The 18,108-nt window shown below is 37.7% G+C and overlaps 1 protein-coding gene across 2 annotated transcripts in view; it reads left to right on the forward strand.

Moving 5' to 3' along the window:
- The window catches only part of PPP2R5E (protein phosphatase 2 regulatory subunit B'epsilon), a 72,724-nt gene that overhangs the window by 31,447 nt on the left and 23,169 nt on the right, over positions 1-18,108 (forward strand). For both annotated transcript variants that reach the window (XM_041476205.1, XM_041476204.1), the window contains exon 3: positions 9,634-9,830. In XM_041476205.1, the coding sequence (XP_041332139.1) occupies positions 9,634-9,830 (197 nt within the window). The remainder of the gene's footprint in view (positions 1-9,633; positions 9,831-18,108) is intronic.

Below are 18,108 nucleotides of genomic sequence, written 5' to 3' on the forward strand. Positions count from 1 at the left end.
AAACATAGTATCTTAATGATGTGCAGTTCCATAAAATCCTTAGTCCATTACACACATTTGTCCCCTCTGTGGAGGGAATGAGAGAGCAAACAGTTGGGTTGTGTAGCACGTTACTGGAAAACGTTGGGAGACTATTGTGGTAAATTAGCATAAAGAAGAATATGTTGCTGACTAAATTTATACTGCCAAATGAGAAGAGAATGGAAATCATGTTTTCAGGGTTCAATTAAACTCTTCTGAATGTATAAACAGGACTATAGAAATGTATATTTTATATGTATGTATATTATTTAAGCTAATAAATGTGAATATTTTAAAATACAAGCCTGAGCTCTTAGACAGTGGGTTATGTATGTAGAACAGCTCTCATATAATTATTTGTTTCACTCGAGAATGAATTCCTATGACTTCTGGGATAAATTAGTGGGTCAGTATCAAGCAAAGCAGCAATTCTGGCGCTTGCTCTGAGTCTGCTTGGATAAGAGTTATGAGTTGGGTTTCCTGTGCTCTTGGTTCAAGCTTTTTTGCAAGTGTCTGGGCATTTCTGTATAAATTTCATAGAGCGGCTCTGTAGTTGAAGCAAAATGAATATTGCATATTTTATTTGGACAGATGGCAGTTTCAGAGCACTTACTAAGCAAGATACAGTTTTTGCATTCTTACAGGAAGCACGTACAGATGTATAATTTTATCATTATTTCATTATGTACTTAATGCACTGAAGAAATGAATTGCAATGCAAATCCTGGAGTGCCTTGTGACTGCATTTAGGGTGGAAGTTAACTGTAAGATTGCTGTGACGTGTTTGTGTTCTTATATTTAATGATCATTATGGAGCACGGGCCTCTCATGTCACGCAGGAAAAAAATTGTGATCTGGTAAGAATCTTATCAAAAGAAAGACAATAATCCTCTTAAGGATTCTTCTGTCTTAGGTCAGGAGGCCATCATGGGGTTTTTGCAAAGGTTTGTTTCTTAGTGTCCTGGAAGTTGTAAACATTTAAAATTTTTTGGCATCTAAGAAACCTGGAAACAAGGTCCTGTTCATTATAAATGGTTGGTCTTGCCATAATATTGCCATTAATTTACAATGGAAAAAAAAAATTGTACACATTGTAGCAAGATAAAGCTGAAACTGCAGTGCAATCCATCATGCTCTCTGAAATTAACAGAAAACAAGTATGAGATAAAAGAGATTTGAGCATAGCACGACCAAGTTGAGATAATGAGCTCAGAGTCGGTGTTTCTATTGATGTTTTGGGTTCCAGTGCTCTGCTGAGAACTTTGGAATGGATGTAAGATGGCAGGTCCTAGAGACCAGCAATTAAAAATACACTAAAAAGCACCTTGAAGAACTGTTAGAGATTTTAAATGAAAGGGTGATTTCCATGGAGCACTAAGCTACCATTGTGCAGCTTTGCTCTGTATTGGATGTTTGAGAAATCCCTTGGAAAACGAGGTGGCTTTGTTTATGTGCTGTTCCTGCCTCTGGGCTTTGGGATGTGATTTAGGGTAGAGGAGCTGAGCACGTAGGTAAGTTCAGCTTACTTTGCATTTGCTCTACCTGTAGCTTTTGCTATTCAAATGTCTACAGAAAAACCTGACTTTAATTCTGGTGCGCAGCTCCTCCTGGTAAGGGCTGAAAGGATCTGGTGCAGGGCTCTGCACTGGAGGCATTACCAGCTAGAGCTGAGCAAAGGTGGCAGGAATAACACTTAATGACTAATCCTGGAGCCTCACCAGCTGCAAGGATTTCCCATGAAGAGTCAGTCTTGTGTTTGTAACCAAGCATGGTTCTAAAATTCAGATCTGAGTTTGTGGGTATTTTGATTCTTACATTGAAGATGTTCTAGCAGCTCAGGGAGTTGCAAAGCATGAGCTGAGTGTACTGTGTTTTAGTGTTGTCTCCCAGGTTTGGCTTTTTTTATACATATGGCTAAATTAAGAGGTTAGTGTCAGAAAAAAAGACAGAAGCAATAAATCATCCAGGAAACAAACAGAAAACCAAATGGAAAGATGCTTGTGTTTATATACATGTAGAATTTAGGAAAGAAACAGAGGGGATTGTTTTGTGTTTTTTTTTTTTTCTTTTAACAAAGAACATTTGCAATCCATTGCACTTTTTTCCCCTCTTCTTGGAGAAGACATTGAAAAGTAACAATTTAATGTGTCATGTGTAATGCTGGATGGTATTAGGCAGAAAGTGTGTGGCAAAGGTATCCTGATAACTTCTTCACTACCTCAGATCAGTGTTTTCAAGTGGCAGGACAGACATTGGCACCAGCTGTCCCTGGTGACTGTTCAGCCAGCTCAGTGACTTCAGCTGAGTGAAGGGTAGCTTGTACTTTGAAAGTGCAATTCAGTAAAAAACCTACTTAAAACAACTGGCATGAGCTTTCTGAGCCCATGTAAAAGAAACTTGAGTCAGTCCAAGAAACTGGCCACAGTAACTCTAAGAGTTTCAGCCAAGTATTTTTGTCTTCTTTTGAAACTTTATGCTGTGTGTTCAATTTAGAGAATTGAAATAATATTTTCTATATTTTTGCCAGCCTTCTTGCTTTCCTGGAAAAAAGAGAAATGACTAATAAATGTTTTTGAAATGTTAGTTAAAACTGGGCGGGGGAGAGGGCAAAAGCAACCTACAAAACTTTTGATCAGCCTGGGGCTAAAATGTAAGTGTTAATTTGATGTCTAGGCAAACTCACCCCAAGTAATGTAATTGGATATATTAAAGATGTCAGAGTGTCAAGAACCTCCAGATATGTGGCTGCTTAATCAAATCCAGCCCCTAACCTCTAACTCCCTTGTTCTTGTTTTGCTTAACCACTTTGAGCCACTAATTTTTTTTTTTTTCCTTTTAAAATATTCTACTTTCATTGTGTACATATTCTCTAAACATTTTTTTTCTCCATCTTCCAAGTCTCCTGCTCTACCTCATTCTCTCTCTCTTGGTCTTTTAATAATTTATGTTGTTTCCCTGCCTTCTTTAACTTCTCTGTGTCTACCCTCCTCATAATATTCACAGCCTCTTTGCTTTTCTTCCGTCTCTGCTGGAATTTTTTGGTACGCTGATCTACTTGCTGTTTTTCCGTCAGTTTTGCCCTGAAATCTTGTCATTTGAATCCTTTTCCTTACCTTCTCTTTCCCCTTCTTTGGCCTGGATCATTTTTGGCTTGAATGGACGTGCATGTAGAACAGGTAATCGTTGACTGTCTTGGGGTTATTTCATTAAACTCATCCCAGCTCTTGAAGAACTAATGGGGAAATGTTGAAAATGTTGTCAGTTTACCTAAAAACCAAGGTATTGCTACTTGATTATGAAGAGACACGGTTCTGATAATGTACAGACCAAATATCTCGTGAGTCTATTTTTGTGGGCCAGCAGTTGGTGTACCAAAATACCCTGGCAGTCCTGTCTTCCATTAATTGCTCAGGAATTCTCACTATCCACCATGTATTTCCTTGATTCCATATCATTACCTGAGATGTCTGATGAAACTGTTTCATAACAGATTCCTCCTGTAGGTCAGTGATGAGTGAGAGCACCCAAACTTGTAAATACTCAGGTCACTTGGAGTCTCTGCTTACTTGAGGGCGCACATCATCAATGCCAGTTTGCACTAATACCGACCTTTTGCAGTCAGTATTCATGGAATAATGTTTGTTATGGCTCATAAATAGCTTTGACAACCAGGCTTGTGGTCTTTGTTCACTTCCAAGTTGTAAGAAGTTCACAGCACAGACATCATTGGTGAGAATGGACAAGTGTTGGTCACAGGTTAAGGAACCATAGCCCAAAGAAGGCTTTCCTTGAAACTTGACTGCTGCGGCTTTGGATTGAGCTGGATGAAAATTAGAGAAATTAAATTAAATTATTGCTTGCACCGTGCCTGCTGTGGAAATAGGCAAAAGGTTCAACTGAAGCTTCATAAAGTGTATAAGTGTAATTTTGAAAAATATGGTCTATTAAATTATTTTTATTGTCAATTTCTAGACCTTCATCCATGTATTAGTCTGTTGAGGTACCACATATGTGAGTAAAGGCAGAATTTTTATTAATATATCTACAATATACCTATATTACAAAATTTGGGCAGTTTATATGACTAAGAATACATCTGTTAAGGAGTACCCTGTGTTGTTTGTGATGCTGCCCCATCTGCACTCAAGGCACTCAAATGATATGTTAGGTCTGCACTGAGTTTATGATACCCACCCCAGTAAGTGATGTTTGTTGAATATCTCTGAAATGATTGGGGAGTGTTATAAGAAGTGGAGGCATTTGTGGATCCAGGATCACTGTGGAACTACCCAGGAGACTCCCACTTGGTGAGAATTTGCTCAGTTTGAGTCAGGGCAAATTTATGGCCAGGGAAATAATACTCAATTTTGTGACAGATTAGCTGAAGAGGCAGTGATTATCAGGAAATTGGTGGATTATGTCCTGTATTGCATTTCTAATCATGCAGTTTGAATGTGCTGGAAATGGTATGGTAATGTTGTGCTTTTGCTTTCTGAGTGTTTTCACTCAGGAAAGTCAGCTTGAGTTTGTCCCACTGTATTTATTGCTGTGTGAATAATTGTACTGGTTAGATTTTACATATTTGGAACAGAGTGCCTAACTGCTGCCCTGCCTGTATAATTATTAAGTCTAGAGAATAGGTTGGGAAAACAGCTTTGAGAAAAGCACCTCTTATAAATGAATGATTACTGACTTGGCAAAGCATTCATAATATTGACAGCCAGTTAGAAAATTCAATCAATGCAATCAGGATAGTGATTATTTTTCTCAAGAAGTGTTTGTGTAAGAAAAAGAGGGCAAACATTTGTACTTCTTGGAATGTTAGGACCAATATTCTGCTGTGAAAAGTGACCTATAGACACGTGGTTGTTCTGTATTTCAGGACTGTAAGTTAGGGAAGGCTCTGAGCTGGGTGTTGCTAGACCTTCTGTTGAAGTCAGCTTCTCAAAGAAAACAAAAGGCTTTCAGATTCAAATTTGTCAGTTTTATTGGAATGAAGACTAGAAAGGTAACTTCTTCCATAATAAAATCTTCATAGTGATTTGTGAGGGCTAGCTGTAGCAGAGTTCTGTGCACCACTGCCCCCTTTGTGCAGGTAGGTCTTGATGCAGTATTTGGTTGTATTTAATGTGATTTGGTGAGTGGCAGCACAGTGGGGGCTGTTTAGGGTTTGGAAGATTTTTTTTGTCACAAGGAGATTTTGCTTAAGTAGAAAAAGAATTGTGCTAGGTTTACATAGTAACTGGAAGATACGAAAATTGAAGAAGAGTTAAGAAATTATTCTGCTGTTAAGTCAAAGGGAAAGTTGAATTTTTGCAACTTAATTGAGAGAGGAAATCTCAGAGGCAGAGTGAATACAGAGTTCTCAGATGCTGGGACATTTTAAGAAAGTTCTTAAAATTAATGTGAATAAAAATGTTACTATTAGTCTCTCTTCCCCATTTTGGACTTACTTTGGTGTTAGTATGTTTTTCTTATTTTTTGTGTTTAATGTGGTGTTTACTTTTGCCATCATACAAGAAGATGATGCCAATTCTCTATGCAAATATCATCCTAAAGCTAATGAATACCAGTAATGTATGTACTGGAAGCAATGCTTCTTCTGAGAGCATTTTGATTTTAATGATTCATAAATGTTCTGATAGTGCATATGTGGGTGAAGGGTAGCATGTGTGATCATCCTCTAGTTCTGCTTAATACTTAATGCGTAATCTGCATATTTGTCTTGTTTCATCCTGATTTTTACTGCCCTGTGTCTGCAGTCCCATGGCTTTTCCTCACAGTTGTCATGCTGCTTTGAGCAGCTCAATCCCTTCTTACACCTTCACTTCTTCCCAGCATTTTATCCTTCATTGCAAAATGAGGGGTGGGAGGGAACTGATCCAGGTTCTCCCCCATCTGGTTGTTCACTTGCCAGGGAAAGGAGAGCCAGAGCTCACTTCCCTGGATGCAGTTTCTCTGGTGCATAGTTTGTTTCCTATAATCCACAATGAGTTACTTGTAAATGACTTTAATTAAAACATGAATGTAGTATAAACGTTAATATGTTTTTATAGATGTTAGAGACTTGCAATAAAAGTGTGCCATCAGATTGTTATGTCTTCAGTTGATAAAAGGATGCAGAAGGCAGAGACTGATGAGAAGGGATGGGCTGGTTGGATTAGGATTATTTTGGGAAAAGGCTATTAAGAGAGAAACAGAATTGCTTTAGCCATTTTAGTATTTCAGCCCTTGCAGTAAAATGTGTTGGTCCATGTCTAAAAAAATATTATAGCACTTTCTGTCAGTTTTTCTGATAACTTTATAAAACCTTGACTTTAAAGCTCTGATTCTGTCTTGATAATCAGCATTCAGATGTACTAGTGCATGCTTTCACTAAGCCGATTTCCTTTGAGTCTGTGAATACTCACTGTATTTCAAAAGCTCTGAACAGTTTTAAATGGCTGAAGAGAAAACTGACAAGCCTGAAAATTAAATTGTAGCAAAGACCTGAAAATGAGGAGAGTTCTCACAGTCACCCAAACAGAAATTTATCTTGCTTTAAATTTTGATTTTAATAAATGTATACTCCTCTGTGTATTTGACATAAATCACACATGCCACTTAATAGCGTCACTTTAATTTTACTTTGTAGGTTATTAAAGTGTTATGTGTATTTACACAGATTTATTAGAGCAGTTGCTCAATTTTCTGTTCTTTTATGTGAAAGTAGATACAATGGTAATATTGCAGGTTATTAAATTTTGGGACCTAAATGTGTTGGCTGTGTGTTAGCATGGGAATAAAATTCATTGAAAGCTCTAAGTATCTGCTGGGAAGAAAAGGGTTTGCTGTCTTTCCTCAGCCAGCTGTGAACATCTGTAGGGAACTGTGTGTTTCATTCCAAGCTGCTGCCTTAAGGAGTTCAGGAGTTCTGCTGTGGGGTCTGTAGGTATGTGCCCCAAATACCAGAAAAAGAATGCCCCACCCCAGAATCTCAAACCAGCTAATGCCATGGTCTGTGTGGGAAGGCTGGGAACATGGAATACTCATTTTATTTATTTGTACCACCCTTTTCTTGTCTTAGGACCCCCTAATTTTTCGAGTATATTTACTCTCACATACTTCCCATGTTTCCAAGTACAAAAAAAGCTCTGGCATTAGGTGTTACCCTGTTCCCAAGGCACCCCCAAATTTCCAGGAACATTGAGAAAAATTACTGAGTGAAACTTCTTAGAATTGTATTCCCTGGTGTGAGTGTCAACTTGCTTAATAAAGAAAAGCAGATATGACCAGAACAATTGGTTTGTGGGATTATATTCTGTGGGGTATTGAGGTTTTTTTGTTGTTTGTTTGGAGGTTTTTTGGTTGGCTGTGGTTTGGTTTTTCTTAGCTTCTCCTATGGTTCATATGGCCTGTTGATGTAGTCAGACTGGTACGAATTTCATGAAGGGTTTTAGAGTGGTTTTTCTTGAGAAGAATGTAATTATATTTTTTGTTTTGTTCCCACACCTCCAGATACTTAACTGGAGAAAGAAAAAGAAAACAAACTTTTATGACTTACTTTAATGCTTTAGTAATTTTAAAATTTTTATTTAGTATGAACCCTGCTTAAAATGACTGTAATCTTGAGTCATATATATGAGTCTGGTTTTAACTTGTGCTGAACTGTATCCTAATGGATTCCACTTGATTTCAGCCTGTTTTTCTTTAACTATTATGTCCTTGTTGGTCAAAATAAACATGTAAAAGTCATGTAGAACAGTGCAACCAAAACCCCATTATGGTCATGTAGCAACATAGATTGTATTGATATCTTTTAAATATTTTCAAGGTCTGTGGTGGATTATAGGTATAATAAAGAACAAAGAGTGTAAGTTTTTAAAGTGACCAGTTGCACTTTCTTTTTTTTTTCCAGCCTGTGTATAAGGCTGTCTTTGGAAGAAATATTTCATCATTTAACTATCGCCTACTTGTTTATAACAGTGAATCCTGAAGTCCATTTATCTCTCTGTTATTTGAAGGCAGGTAGTCAAGAGAGCAGCCACAGAGCTCTGCTTCCCCAGGCCCTTTATGTCCTGTAGGGCTGTAACCTTAGAAAGGTCGTGTATAGAAATGATCTTTTTTGTTGTGGGTGAAGGCTAATGAGTTTCTCTATGTCCTTGGCTCATCTTAGGTTTCAGCTCTGCCTCCTCTGAGGTGTTTGAATGTGTGAGAGAGACCTGGCCAGTGGAATGGCTTCAGGGTTCCTGGTTTTGGGACCTTCAGTATTCCAGGGGTGTTTGTGGAGGATTCTTCTCCCATGTAGATTGCCTGTTGAATCCTGTCACTACTTCAGTGCTGTAAACAAAAACAGGTTGAACAAACTGTTGCATCTTTACTTGTACTGCAAACCATGTTTATTCTTTTTAGTGTTTAAGCACTGGTTTTAATTAAGTTGAAGCACTGTGTTTAAGCAAAATAGATTTGTGGTACTTAAACCTTAAAACTACTTAAAAGTACCATGCAATTACTAACACCTCCCAGCATTTGCCAGGTATTCCTTACTATGACTTATTCTTGTGTCAGCAATGAGAAGTTCCATCTTAGATTGGCCTTTTAGAAGTTTTAAGTTTTCCAGGTTTTAAGAAATAAACATAAATTCTTTACTATTAAAGGTTTTTTTAAGTGTGATCAGGAAGGTCAACCAATGGATTTTGGTGCTGAGGCAGGCATTGGTGCCTTAAATGAAACCAGGTAGTTCAAAGGAAGTGAAGTGCTCCCTAGTCTAAGGACAGACCTTCAGAGTAAAAATGTGAATTTCATCTCTGCAACTTTCTGCTATTGCTATCCTCTTGTGTATATGAACATTGGATAAATGAAGCTGCCTCTGTATTCTTTTGATGCATTTGGTAAAGTAACCAACAACTAAGAAGTTGACATTCCTTTTATTATTATATTAAGTCTTTTCATTTGCTGTGAATTAAGAAAACAGCAGAAGTAGTGAGTTCTGCTTACTTTATTGGTCAAGCACATATTGTTTTTTGTGAAAATGTTCCTATTGATGCATGTTATGTGTTCACAGTACAGCAAAAAGATCCTCACTGTATTTCAGTGAAATTGATTTTGCTATGGGAAGTGTCAGTGTGGGGATAATTATTGAAACTCAAAACTTGTTTGTGGAATTATGGTCTTGCTGTGTATTCATATATATGTATTCATGTATATTCATACAGGGTTAAAAATGATGTGGTGTTTTTAGAAATACAAATTAATCAAGCTTGATGTGTTTGACAGTTCTTTCATCCTTCTTTGGAGTTGAGTTAATGATGGTAAATGCCAGCCTCCAGTCAAAGTAGTTGTTTATTGTAAAATAAAGTCTTGAGTGCTGGTGTTTCCATTCTCTACTTCAACCTGGACTTTCTTGGTGAACTTTTCCTCATAGCAGTTGATGATTAAATTCCTTCTACAATATGTTCAAGATCTCAAGCACACAATGGCAATACAGTTCCTGTAAGTGGTTCATTTGTTAATCTGAGCTCTGTTTTACAAGAATTGTATGAATGCTGCTTTCCTTTTAAATTGATCTTCAAAAAGAAATCCTGTTTTGTATAAGATGCCAGACTCACAAAGATTTCCTTTCTTGTTTCATAGACGTTCCATCTTCAGAGCAGCCTGAACTGTTCCTAAAGAAACTTCAACAGTGCTGTGTCATTTTTGACTTCATGGACACGCTTTCAGACCTTAAAATGAAAGAATACAAGCGCTCCACTCTTAATGAACTGGTGGACTACATTACAATAAGCAGAGGCTGTTTGACAGAGCAGACTTATCCTGAAGTAGTTAGAATGGTGAGTTCTTTCTTTCTCATGATCTCTTTTTAAATCCACTTCCAACTTCCAGTTACACATTGTGGGCGAAATTGAACCCTGGAGTAGGTGGATTAAATGATGTCTTTGGCTTGGATTTGCTAATGGACATTGCTGGGGGATAATTCTCCAAAGACAAAAAAAAAAATAAAAAATTATATTTTTAATGAAAGTCAAGTAGAGTATGGTTATTATAGTGTCACAAGTGTATGAAAGGAAACCTGGATTGTTTCTTGATAGAGAAAGCCAGCAGCCATTAAATCAGAGTCCCTCATGTTTCCTCCAATCTATCTTCCCTCTCCTCCCAGTATAAATAATGGAATAATTTTTGCAAGTTTTTTATCTTTCTTTGAACTGTCTCCAAGTTCTTGGGTGTCTGCTTTAGGTAGACACCTTTAAGCATACCTTTAAGTATGCATGGATAATAATTTTAAAATAATAAATGCTAAAAAATCTTGTATAGGATTGTTGTGACAATTTCCTGGTTGGGTTATGTGGATTCATTGCAGGTGCTGTTAGACTGAGCAAGATTGCTCAACTATAAAGCCATACCTTGTATATATAAATTGTTAAATAATAGTGTTTTCATTGTAAAAATGGAAACAGTACCAGATGCTGTGAAGAATGTTCATTGCAACTGGCAAAATCAATCACTGCTTTAAAATGTTTGTTCTGTGCTACTGAACAGAACCCTTATAACCTGTTCTCTAAATGAGAAAGCAATTAATTAAGTATAGATTTGATCTTGACAGTTTCCTAACAGTACTATGTGATTGTGGAATCCACTGGCTCTGTGCTGCAAGAAGAAAAACATGAATAGTTTTTGCATTGCATTGTGTGTGCTCCTCGCTTCTTTTCTGACACACAGATACATGCTGTGTTGCTTGTCTGTAACACTTAAAAATAGCTGTAAATTGTGACAGAACCATCAAGCAGTTAATCTTGAAGGAAAACCAGAATTAAGGGTTTATGAAAAAATCTTAATATGGTTTCTTTGTGTGTATGCATTGCCAGAAAGCCTATAATTATGAGATCAGATTCTTTCCCTTCTCCCTCACCCTCTCCTGCCCCTTTCTGCACTGGACCAGTCTTGCGAATGAACTGCTTGCTGTGTTATTTCTTCAGAATATGAACTTATGCACCATTCAAATAACAGGCAGAATACAGAATAATTTTTTTTTTGCTCAATTTTTCTGCTGGTGCTGCACTGTAGTATCTAAATGGTTTGCAAGTGTTAGTCTAATGCGTACCCCTTGTGATGAACAAAGTATATCACACCCTTTGCCTAGAAAGGATGTTGATACACAGAAAACTTCAATAAAATAGGAGTCTTTTTCTGTGTGTAGCAAATGCCTCTAAACTCATCCCCTCAGAGAATTTGGTAATTTTTTTAGCATTTCTGTTACTGAGGTTCTGTTCTTGGGTTGATGCTGGTTATAGTTGTTTACTGCAGCAACATCTCTTGAATAAAAACTCTGCAAGTTAGTGTTGCCTTAGCTCGGGCCCCAGGAAGCAAGAAGAATTTGATTTGTAATTGTTTATGAGGTTCAGTTTGAATAATAAATAATAGTCTTATGAAACAATGTGATCTCGAACAGTAAAGTTAAACCCCTTTGGTATCATGTCCTACTGTCCCTGCAGTCACTTGTATTGATTCACACAACAGTTTTTAACTTAAGGAAATTATGTATTGCCTAAAGAGTTTGAAAAGCATGGTTTTGAATAATTTCCTTAAATATAGTCTGTATCTACAATATGGAGGAGTTATTGGAAATAAAGTTACAGCCTGAACATTTCCAGTGGATTTCATAGACATTTACTAATGGTGCTTTAAAAATTCCAGTTTCACCTTAGATCCTTTTTGATAGAAATCTGTTCTCTCATCTTTTCCTTTCATTGCATCATGCCCTTCTTCATTCTGCTTTCTCCTACTTTGCATTTGTGGTGCTGAACCCAGGCTGTTTCCTCTTCAGTGCTGGGATATTGGAGCAGGGAAGGACTGTGAATATTCTTATGTCCTGTGTCTGGCTACCCAGTGGCCCCTAACTGCCCAAACCTGATTTTTTTTACAAGTAAAAAGATGCCTAAATATTTAAGGAAGTGAACATGATTTTTTCCTAAAGTATTTCCTGAGAAAATTTTAGTAAATGTAATTTTAAATAGTACTTTAGATTTTGGATGAAACTCTAGCCTGCAACAGCCACCTGAGCTTTGGTGAAGGTGTAAGCAGTTGAAAGCTGGGCTCCCCTGACTGTGCTTGTCACAACCAGTGGTGTTTTGGCTGCTTGTGCTGCTGGAAAACCACTTTGGTGGTTGTATTCCGTGGGAGCAGGCTGCAGTGCTGTGATACTGAATTTGTGTGAGTGAGCCCATAGCAGATGCATGAATGATTCCTGTCCATGGTCCCAATGAATGCTGTTGCAGTGTTTCTGCTAAACCACATCACCAGGGCTTTTGAGGTTTGCAGGTATTTTGGTTTTTGTAGATGGACTGTCTGGTAAAAATGCTGTTTTTTCCTGCTGGTTTTTGCCTATGAAAGCAAGACTTCTTCACCACTTTGAGAACAGTTACACAGGCCCTAGAAGGAAGGGTAGTTCTTCCAATATGATATAGAGTAAGTTTTCAGCACATACTGCCTGGTGAAGAGATGGCATTAATCACTGTGTACTGAAGCACTGTTTTTTGGTATAACTTACTCTTTGCAGTAAGTACATGTTCTTGTTTCAGGCAGTTTCGTGCCCATAATCATACACTGAGACAGACTTAAATGTGCACAGTTGACTTCATGAGTGAAGCTTACCCCCTTCATGTGCTTTTGGGGATTTTCACCCAAGTCTCCAGCTGGGTTGACAAGGGAGCTGTCATGATAGTGAAGAAAACAGCAGTATCTATGTCCTGACCAAATTAGCATCCCCACTGCCTGCCTGCCACAATTGTCATGGGACTGTTTTCATTGAAAGACCAGGATCTTAAAACTGATCAAAATGAAGCCCAGTTATTCTGTGTCCCTTTGAAAGATCTCTACCCTGTTATGTTTAATGTTTATGAATCTGAGAATGAATATTTTCTGCTTGTCTGTTTGGGCTACTGTGATTTAGAGGTGAAGGGAAAAGAAAAGTTCTTTTGTGAGTTTCAACATCATCCAGGAGCAGGAAAAAAAGTGTACCAGTCTAAAACTGGTAATTTTAAAGTTACTAATATTCATAGAGAAGGATTAATAGCTGAAGTGTTTTCTATTCTAAAATGTTCAAAAAAGTTATTTCTGTGGAAGAGACTTCTTTTGTTTTAAGGTTTTGTAATGTATGTGTATGTTAATGATCTCTGTTAGTGACCCAAAAGGTGTTCGGCTCTAGACATACTAGGCTAGGAGAAGGTTGCCAGTAGAATTCTTTGGAAGAGCTAAGATTTTTAATTGCTTCTCAAATATAAGGGTTTGAAAAAGTCATTTGTAGCAGCCAGATAACTTATAGATGTTTTTCATGCCAACCATCTAAAATTTATGCCATTAAAAGCTTTATCCATGCTTGTAACATCACATGTTTTCATTTTCTTCTCTTGAGCATGTGATATGATGTTGTATATAGCTAAATGTGAAACCACTTGGCTGTTTGTCAACCTGTGTGCAAATCTGCTTCCTTAAACCACTCTCTATAGCTTGATACAGTGTGTGGCATGTTACTTGTTATTCAAAAAAGTAGAATAAAACAGAATCTCCTAATGACCAGCAAAGCAAGTTGCAGAGGCCTCATCCATGTCATCAGTAGCAGTTGGTGGGGAGAACAATTGGGAATTATGGTAATGGCCATGAGCTGAACACATTTATTCAGGAGGGGATTGCTCAGCGTGCTTCCCCTGCAGTTTGATATGTTGTTCAGAAGGGCAGATGATATTCTTTAGAATTAGGTAAGTCTTAGGAAAAATGGCCTTGCCAATTAAGCCACACTCTGCTAAGAAGGAAATGCCAGTAATAGGACTTTATGAGACAATAATTGGACACTTAATCTAAAATTTATTCCTGTCTGAGCAAAATGTGGAGGCTTAAACTAATGATACTGATTTTTGCTGGTAGATTAAGCAGTGGTAGTTGAAGGAAATAAATGTTTGTTTTTATCTGTGGTATCCTGAAGAGTCTATGTCGTAGAGCTGTTTGTGTTTTATGGATGTTAAGATATAGATGGAGGAAACTGATCTATTTCATTTAAAAAATGGATGAAAAAATTGACAAGCTGTTAAACTGAGAAGTCTGGATGAATCTCTTTTTGGTGAGATTCACCAGTTATCCTTTCTCTCAGCTCTCCTACTTGCTTCTTTAGAACTGTAGACCCTGGCCCTGACGTTTACACATCAGTGTGTGTTTGCCAGCCCACAGGAGATGGCTAATGAAACTCTCCTCAGATACATCTTTTAGAATGCAGTAGTGATACTTTGTTCTCTTTTCTAAGTGCTGAAATGCCTCTGGGTTCCCATTGTCATCTTTATCTTTTCTGTAATGGCAAATTGAGTAAAATAAAGACAGTAATTTCAGTACAGCCCAAGTGAAACATCATAGGGGATGTCATGTGGTGTAGAAGCTGTGTTAAGCAACACAGGGAAAGAAACTTGGTTAAATCAATACCCAAATAAACACAAAAAATGCATTTTAAAGGTCAGATTCTGGTTTGGGTTTGTTTTTTCTTTTTTTTTCCTCTCTCTCTTCTTTCTACTGACATAAATCTAAAGAGATTGCATTCGTTTTTACTGCAGGTTTGTCTCAACAGATGTGAGGGCAGAGTCTGTTCAGGAGTTTGTTTGTGACAGACCCGTTAAACATGAAGAATATCTTGCTAAACCATGATTTTTTTAGTATGTTGAGGAACCTATTTTTAGGAAGTGTTCTAGCTGTTAGACTTCATAGGCATTATGGTTTTTATATTTTCTATAGCTTTAGCTGTGTCTTGTGACTAAGTATGACATCTTCAGAGTTTCTGTATTAAAATGTTCTTGGATGGAGATTTTTCTGCAGGCCCACCTATATTCAGTCTTACCTTTCTGATTTAACAAAAAACACATGTGTATGTTCCTGTTGCTTCTTGCATTAGATTTCAAAATATAATACTGAATGTCATTTTGAGTTTAAGGGAAATTAGTGAAATCATATACTCTCACAAGAATTGACAAGTCAAATCCCTTTCTAATGGGAATTTTATACAAGTTCAGGAATTCTGTAATACATTAGGAATTAATCTTGAACTTAACTTGACTCAGTGGAAGTAGAACAGATTTTGAAGCCATCTGAAATGCTGGAAGGAAAATGCAATGTCCTTTGATTTCACCCCCCCAAATGTTTTTTGATTAAAAATTGTCATGTAGGTGCAGCCATAATGGAACAAACATGCTATTGTTAAAAATGAAAAAAAAAAAAAGCATAATGATCACATAATATTTTAAATTCTGTTCTTCTTTCTTTAATGTAAGGGTTATCAATTCTGTAGAAGCAAGAAAAGAATCTAACTTTGATTTCTTTTGTGCATTATTCCAAAATACTTTTGTTAGATGTTTTTGTTATTCACATTCTTTATACACCTAGCTTGTATTAAATGTACAATGCTTGTTAAAAGATGAGGCTCTGATGTTTTGTGCCCTTGTCAAAAAACCAGTTGGAGGCAGCTCCTCTTGCAGCAGTTGTCCCTAATAATTTTTCTGGACAGTCTGTAATTACATTTACCTGTATCCATTATTGCTGTGGTTGGTTACATGGGCCTTGCATCTGTCAGGCTTTATCTGCATAACAGTGCAGTGACTAGGTCTGAAGCAAGGAAATAAACTGGAAAAATACTTTCTTGTTCAAGAAGCACTTGAGATTTATTTATTTATTTAATTACTTAAAGGACCTTTACATCCCCACACCCTCTTTTGGCTGTGTCATCCTCTTAAGTACCTTTAAAGCATTTTGTCTACAGACAAGCACAGTGTTAATCTGCTTCCGAGGGATTGTTTTCCTGAGTTTTGAATTGTATGTTTTGTTCTTTAGTTTGGAGTGCAGGACAGCATGAGTTTTGTAATGCTGTCTAGAGTTCAAGTTCATTCACTTATCTCCTGCCTGCTCTGGAGGTGAGTGGCCCTTTCTGCTGGTACTGTGCTTGTATTTGGCCAAGATTCTTAGCTACTGCTATGATTTTTCAGACTGTATTATAGAATTACCTTGGCACACATTAAATAAATAATTCTTCCATTGAATCATCTGAAAACTTAGTTACAGGGAGATAGTGATGAATGGGGTTGCTGGTAGGGTACCCAGATATAGCTTGGGTCTAGGTGACCTAGAGTGGAATTGCAGAGCTCCAGTTCCCAGCAGGGAGGAGGTTGTACCCAGGGCTGCTGCCTGGGCTGGGGGCTGAGCTAACACTGCTAATTCAGATCCAGAATGTCATAATCCACCTTGGTTCTTGTTAGGGTGAACAAGATTAGAGCAAGGGAGTGTGGTTTTAAACTGGAAAGGGAGAGCAAATGGTAATGGTTTGAATTTGGAATGGGACAGGGACTGATGACATGTTAGGATGAAATTCTTCACTATTAGGTTGGTGGGCCACTGGCACAGGTTGTCCAGAGAAGCTGTGGCTGCCTCATCCCTGGAACTGTTTAAGGCCAGGTTGGATGAGGCTTGGAGCAATCTGGTCTAGTGGAAAAGTGTCTCTGCCTGTGGCAGGGCAGATTGGAATTAGATGACCTGTAAGGTCCCTTCCAAACCAAACCATTCTGTGGTTCTAGGAGAAGTTTCAGGGTTTGTAAATTGGGTTTCTTTTGGGCAAATCATCCCCTGCAGGAGTATAGCTACTGCTTTTTTCAGTGCAAGATATCACTAGAAAGCAGCTCCTCCCTCTAAAAACGCATGGTATGGACATTGCACCTGAGCTCCAGCTGTTTTGTCCTACAAACTTGTTCCTGTTGTAGTTCTGCCAAGAGAAGCATTGTCCAAGGATCTCAGGTTTGCTGCTTCCTCATCTGTATGGATGGAAGCTGCTACCACCACTGAAGTGGGTGATGGTAGGCTAACAAGTTTAGGAGCCCTGATCCAGAGCTAAATTCTTCCAGGTTATTGATTGAATTTTTAGAAGACTTAAAGGTCAAGGGAAAATGAGAAGAACTGTTTTCGCCCCAGCCTGTGATCTGGATTGTTGACTGTTCACAGTTCAATGTAGTTCATTTTGATGCAGCCAAGTCAAAAGTAATGCTTCTGGGCAAAAGAAGGCACATAATATTAAGCCCTGAAAGACTGTATTCAGGCAAGCAGTGGTGCAGAAAAGAGCCTGAGCATTGTGGATTGCTTATCATGAGTATCTTAATATGAATTTCTGGTACGCTGCACTGTTCAAAGAAGTGAATGTCGATAAATTAATATGACAACAACATGCAGGAAAAAAGAGGGAGATGGTCTGGCTTTTTATATACCCCAGTGCACTTGTGCACAGGTGGGAGGTCAAAGGAAGGAAGTAAAAATAATCACAGGATTAAAAACAAACAGAGAAACCAACAACTGCCTGGGGTTAGGAGCTTTGTTTTTCCATTTAACAACACAGAGGTTGAGAGTTGTCATGTCTATATAAAAATACCTATCTATAGATAGACACATACTGCATATGCAAATATGTGTACAGGTGTAAAAGAGATCTGGTGGTTTAACAAGAACCATCAGGGTACCAGGAAGATTCAACCTTGAGATCAGAAACAGTGCTGTAGCTAAATTAGTAGTGAAACTTTAGGAAAAGAGAGCTGGTGGAACAGTTTATAATCTTTTAAGATAAAATTAGATACTACATTTTGTAAGATGTTCTTTGGTCAAACTTCTGGGAACAATTCAGTGGTTTTATAGAGAGATTATAGCTGAGTGACTGCAGTAGTTGCTTCAGGCTCTAGAATATGTAAATCTGTAAATGATATTAAAAAACTCCATTTATGCAGATACATTTCAGAAGGACAAGTCCAGTGGCTTTTCCAGGGGCCAGTGTTGTCTCCAGGTTAGCATGGCTTCATGTTATGACTTAATTACATTTTATTGCTTCTCTGTGTTATTATTATGCACAGCAGTTTAAACATTGTGAGCAGAGATACTGGGTTTCAATTTTATACGTACATGGGGTTTATTTGGATGATTCCACATATTTTTAATTGAAGAACAGGTGTTCCCTGTAAGCTAAATGGGTATCCTCTTACCCTGGTTTTATATAGAGAATACATTAAACTTTGCTGTGTGTGATTGTTTTCATTTCAGCTTTCATTCAGG

The sequence above is a fragment of the Pyrgilauda ruficollis genome, unplaced genomic scaffold, assembly GCF_017590135.1.
Source record: "Pyrgilauda ruficollis isolate IOZ18807 unplaced genomic scaffold, ASM1759013v1 scaffold38, whole genome shotgun sequence".
Taxonomy (NCBI): Eukaryota; Metazoa; Chordata; class Aves; order Passeriformes; family Passeridae; genus Pyrgilauda; species Pyrgilauda ruficollis.